General features: G+C 37.4%; 1 protein-coding gene across 1 annotated transcript in view; it reads left to right on the plus strand.

The window, feature by feature from the left end:
• Positions 1 to 218: 218 nt before the first annotated feature.
• Positions 219 to 5,911, plus strand: part of LOC124037470 (CD81 antigen-like) — a 21,009-nt gene continuing 15,316 nt past the window's right edge. The window contains exons 1-2 of the mRNA XM_046352207.1: positions 219 to 429; positions 3,051 to 3,165. Coding sequence (XP_046208163.1) covers positions 364 to 429; positions 3,051 to 3,165 — 181 coding nt within the window. The 5' untranslated portion in view covers positions 219 to 363. The remainder of the gene's footprint in view (positions 430 to 3,050; positions 3,166 to 5,911) is intronic.

Here is a 5,911-nt window from a genome sequence, read left to right on the forward strand (position 1 = left end):
GGGCATCACCCTATTCTACCACCCTCACCACTTGGTGGGCATCACCCTGCTCTACCATCCTCACCAATTGGTGGGCATCACCCTATTCTACCACCCTCGCCACTTGGTGGGCAGCGCCCTTCTCTCCATGTCTATACCACCTCAGTCTCCAGTCTGGCTTACACACATTAGTAGAAGGAGGAGTTTCTCGAGTAGAAGGAGGACAGACCTCGAGTTCCTCTGTCACAGATGTTAAGTTGCTATAAAGGAGGAGAATCTCTTAACGGTCCTTCTTCTTAGAATCTTGGACATAATCTTGGTATCACGCGTGCACCTTAATAATTAATTTATCTTTTTAAGAACGGACCTGAACACTCAAGCATCATGACAGTAGTGGGCTGCACATTGTGCATTAAATTTATGCTATTTTTCTTTAATTTTGTTTTCTGGGTGAGTTGAGACTTTTTAAAATGTTTTTTTTTTTAAATTTCGCTCGTCATTTTTAAACGATGTTACTTTATATGGATTATTATCGACACATTTCTTCAATCTGTGGTCGATAAAAGTGCATCTTAAATGTTTTAAATCTTCTTAAATTTTTTAGCTTGTTGCAGAACTTAAGTCATAGTCCAACTGTTGTGATTACCAACCTGTCTATTTCAGATCAGCCACAGAGTATCACTGAGGTACTGATGAGCTCCTATTCAATACTACTTTCATATAGGTATATATCCTATGAGACTATATCACAAACTGTTATATCGTGTGAGGTTCTCTCGTAGGATAGGCCTATATTTTTCAATGATCCAACTGAAGATTTGTGTGAAAGCTGTAGTGGCTCAAAATAGTTAGCCTGTCCTAAAGGAGATACCATACACTTTTCAATAATTCACTTTTCAATAATTCCCTACACAAAACACATACAATCCAACAACAATTGGATTGTAGAATTTATATATTGATACATAAAAGCCTATTATTTTACTGTTGCTCACAACAGAAACACGGAGATAGTTTGTGCGTGTGTGTGTGTGTGTTGTAGTAGGAAGCATGCGAGTGTGACTCCATCCAGTTTTTACCAGATGTTCCAGGCAAATGGGGAGCAGACCTGCATGGCTTCAAATAGTACTTGGAATCATTCCGATACTTTCAGCGCTTGCTTCAGTTTGCCTGATGAGCCAGGAGGACTGGGTATGCTTTAAAAAAGCTATTCTATTGTTTCCATTGCACCAAATATTCTCAATCAAACTAAGTAAAAGTATTTGAAATGTTTTCAATTACCATTTGAACCCAGGTCTGATTTGGAAGATTGGGGGGGAGGGAATATTTATTTTTATTGACATTTCCTTTGTTCCGACATGCTTCCTTTTTCAAATGAACTGCAGTAGCTAAGATGTTGTGACTCTAATGGTTTGCTCAGGATCAGGCTCAAATGAAGAGTCTCGTTCCAAAACTCTATATATACATTTTTCAGAAATGTTGGTAAATTAGCTTTTTATTGTTTTGAAGAATTTAGGAAGTAGATTTGGCGTGTTTTTTCACTATATATAATCATGACATGGGGTTGTTCAATGACTGACATGAATTCATTTGAAATATATCACTTGATGGTTTCATTTCCGAGAGACAAAATAATCATGTTTGTTTGCAAAAAAAGCTAAATATCTGCCTCACTCTCAGAGAAATAAGTAGCACTGCTAGGTTTTACACAGTCAAATGGAACAATTAACTACATTTTCAATAAAGAACTGTACAAATGATATAAATATATATATATATATATTTTTTTTTTAATGAATCAATACATTAATATGAGATCTGTATGTAAAACATTTACATTTGACATTTCTAATTTAGCAGATGCTCTTACCCAGAGTGCCTTACAGTTAGTGCATTGATCTTAAGATATCTAGGTGAGACAACCACATATCACAGTCTAATATACAGGATACAAACATTACATTACAGCTAAACAATCGATATACAGTATAGTGTTTTGCAAAACATTATTATTATTATTTTAATTTTAATACACATCTAAAATCTATAAATAAAACCTCCTGAGAACAGTAATATTTTTACACACACATGAAGGTACATAAGCAATCATTTCTTACGGAAAGAAACAACAATGTGAAAAATTGCTGGATTACAGAGTTTTGGATCTAACTCCCCCAAATGTAGAATTACTTGGTATGATGTAGTCTACGGTCAAAGTATGTTCACTTGGTAGTGTTGAGGCTGGAGAGGCTTGTTGGTACCCAGTGTGATTCTGCAAAAAAAAATTCCCCCTCTTGCTTTTTATTCAACCCTATTTTAGGGGTGGGGGGACTCCTTGTCATTAAAAGTCACACAGCATATCCTGGAGCCTAGCTTCTCTGTGATATACTGTTGTTTTTACTGGTGAGCTGCTAGAATGGCAGTCTCCTCTCTCTCTATAACTCTCTTCACACTGGGGATTCCATTTCCTGCTTATTTGGAGAGGACAACGGAGCTACAAGCTAGGTTTTCACCAACACTGACAGAGGGTGACTGTAGGAGAGGGTGACTGTTGGAGAGGGTGACTGTAGGAGAGGGTGACTGTTGGAGAGGGTGACAGATTGGAGAGGGTGACTGTTGGAGATGGTGACTGTTGGAGAGGGTGACTGTTGGAGAGGGTGACTGTTGGAGATGGTGACTGTTGGAGAGGGTGACTGTTGGAGAGGTTGACTGTTGGAGATGGTGACTGTTGGAGAGGGTGACTGTTGTCACAGAGTGCTTTATAGTACACCCCCCCCGCCCCCTGGCATAGACCCCAAAGAGCAAGCAGGGGTACAGCAGAGAAGACAAAACTAACAGGAAGACTGTGTAAACTGACTCTCTGTCTGTCTGTCTGTCTGTCTGTCTGTCTGTCTGTCTGTCTGTCTGTCTGTCTGTCTGTCTGTCTGTCTGTCTGTCTGTCTGTCTGTCTGTCTGTCTGTCTGTCTGTCTGTCTGTCTGTCTGTCTGTCTGTCTGTCTGTCTGTCTGTCTGTCTGTCTGTCTGTCTGTCTGTCTGTCTGTCTGTCTGTCTGTCTGTCTGTCTGTCTGACAGTTGGCTGGAGGTGTGATATTGGGAGTGGCTCTATGGCTTCGTCATGACAACCAGACCAGCAGTCTTCTCATGCAGCAGTTTGAAGATCAGCAGGCTCCCAGCACCTTCTATATCAGTAAGTATCTACAAACCATTTCAATATTGTTGTTGTTTCAATATCTGAGTGTGAACCCTGGGGTGTGTTGAGTTGTGTCCCACCCCTAGGGGTGTGTTGGGTTGTGTCCCACCCCTAGGGGTGTGTTGGGTTGTGTCCCACCCCTAGGGGTGTGTTGGGTTCTGTGTGTGTGTCTCCCAGGTCCTGCAGAGTCAAGGTCTACTGAATTATTTCACCCATCACTTACTTCTCTCTCAGCGTCTTCTACCTCTGACCCCTAGTGCACACTTACAAATATACATGGTAATATACAGTACATGGTAAATATACATGGTAATATACAGTAAATGGTAAATATACATGGTAATATACAGTACATGGTAAATATACATGGTAATATACAGTACATGGTAAATATACATGGTAATATACAGTACATGGTAAATATACATGGTAATATACAGTACATGGTAAATATACATGGTAATATACAGTACATGGTAAATATACATGGTAATATACAGCACATGGTAAATATGCATGGTAATATACAGCACATGGTAATATACAGTACATGGTAATATACATGGTAATATACAGTACATGGTAAATATAGATGGTAATATATAGTAATATAATATACAGTACATGGTAAATATACATGGTAAATATACATGGTAATATACAGTACATGATAAAAAGTCATGGTATTATACAGTACATGGTAAATATACATGGTAATATACAGTACATGGTAAATATACATGGTAAATATACATGGAAAATATACAGTACATGGTAAATATACATGGTAATATACAGCACATGGTAAATATGCATGGCAAATATACAGTACATGATAAATATACATGGTAATATACAGTACATGATAAATATACATGGTAATATACAGTACATGGTAAATAGACATGGTAATATACAGTACATGGTAAATATACATGGTAATATACAGTACATGGTAAATATACATGGTAATATACAGTACATGGTAAATATACATGGCAAATATACAGTACATGGTAATGTAGTTGGTAATATACAGTACATGGTAAATATACATGTTAAATATACATGATAATATACAGTAATAGAATATACAGTACATGGTAATATACAGTAATATAATATACAGTACATGGTAATACACAGTAATATAATATACAGTACATGGTAAATATACATGGTAATATACAGTACATGGTAAATATACATGGTAATATACAGTACATGGTAAATATACATGGTAATATACAGTACATGGTAAATATACAATACATGGTAAATATACATGGTAATATAAAGTACATGGTAAATATACATGGTAATATACAGTACATGGTAACATACAGTACATGGTAAATATACATGGTACATATACATGGTAATATACATGGTAATATACAGTACATGGTAAATACACATGGTAATATACAGTACATGGTAAATATACATGGTAATATACAGTACATGGTAAATATACAGTACATGGTAATATACATGGTAAATATATATGGTAATATACAGTACATGGTAAATATACATGGTAAATATATATGGTAATATACAGTACATGGTAAATATACATGGTAAATATATATAGTAATATACAGTACATGGTAAATATATATGGTAATATACAGTACATGGTAAATATACATGGTAAATATATATAGTAATATACAGTACATGGTAAATATACAGTACATGGTAGATATACATGGTAAATATATATGGTAATATACAGCAAATGGTAAATGTACATGTTCTGAACGTTTTCAAAGGTCTGTGTGTTGGCTTCTTCTATTTTGTTAGTTGTGGTAGTAAAATGTACACACTGTACGCCCATTAATTCAAACTTCTCCACTCCCATCCTTACCGCAGCTAAGTGTACAGAGAGGATAAAACTATTTTTATATCAGAGAACAAACCAACCCAACCCAGCAGGGCTCACTGATGATTGGAAGGGTACGGCGGCAGGGTAGGCCCACCCAAAGGAACATCAAGAGAGGCTTTCTTCTCTCCTACCCCTCAAACACACGCCCTTGCATAATTCAAATAAACCTTGTACATCTGGGCTTGTTATAAATTAGAGTTGAGAGAGGATGTTTTTAGCTTGCCTGGAACAGCAAACTGGTGTTTATGTAGGAGAATATATAAATATACACCGACTCCTAGGCTCCCCTCCTACCAGACCGGCTGAACTAGTTAGTTATTGCTGCAAGGGCAGTGTGTCCGAGCTTTCTCAGACTGTGTGTCTTGGGGAAGTAATCTGTAATTGTCGTCTGTCTTTTTGTGAAGGTGGACTCTGTAGTTGATTCGGTCAGACTAGTGGGTGGAGAGGGTTGAAGAAGTGCCGCTGATGATTAAAGCCTTGATGTTGACCTGCTATATGTCATTTAAACATTTTTTTAAACAGAATATTTGATTGGCAGAATAATTTGAGTCTGGGGTTATAGTTATCAACTATTAATCAAATAATTTACACAACATGCAGCCGTTCCCTCTCTCAGCAGGGTGTGTGTGTGTGTGTGTGTGTGTGTGTGTGTGTGTGTGTGTGTGTGTGTGTGTGTGTGTGTGTGTGTGTGTGTGTGTGTGTGTGTGTGTGTGTGTGTGTGTGTGTGTGTGTGTGTGTGTGTGTGTGTGTGTGTGTGTGTGTGTGTGTGTGTGTGTGTGTGAGAGAGAGACAGACTCCGTGAGCATAGTTTTGTTATTGAGAAAGCCTATGGTGACCTATGTGCCCAATGCC

The sequence above is a fragment of the Oncorhynchus gorbuscha genome, linkage group LG06, assembly GCF_021184085.1.
Source record: "Oncorhynchus gorbuscha isolate QuinsamMale2020 ecotype Even-year linkage group LG06, OgorEven_v1.0, whole genome shotgun sequence".
NCBI classification, from domain to species: domain Eukaryota; kingdom Metazoa; phylum Chordata; class Actinopteri; order Salmoniformes; family Salmonidae; genus Oncorhynchus; species Oncorhynchus gorbuscha.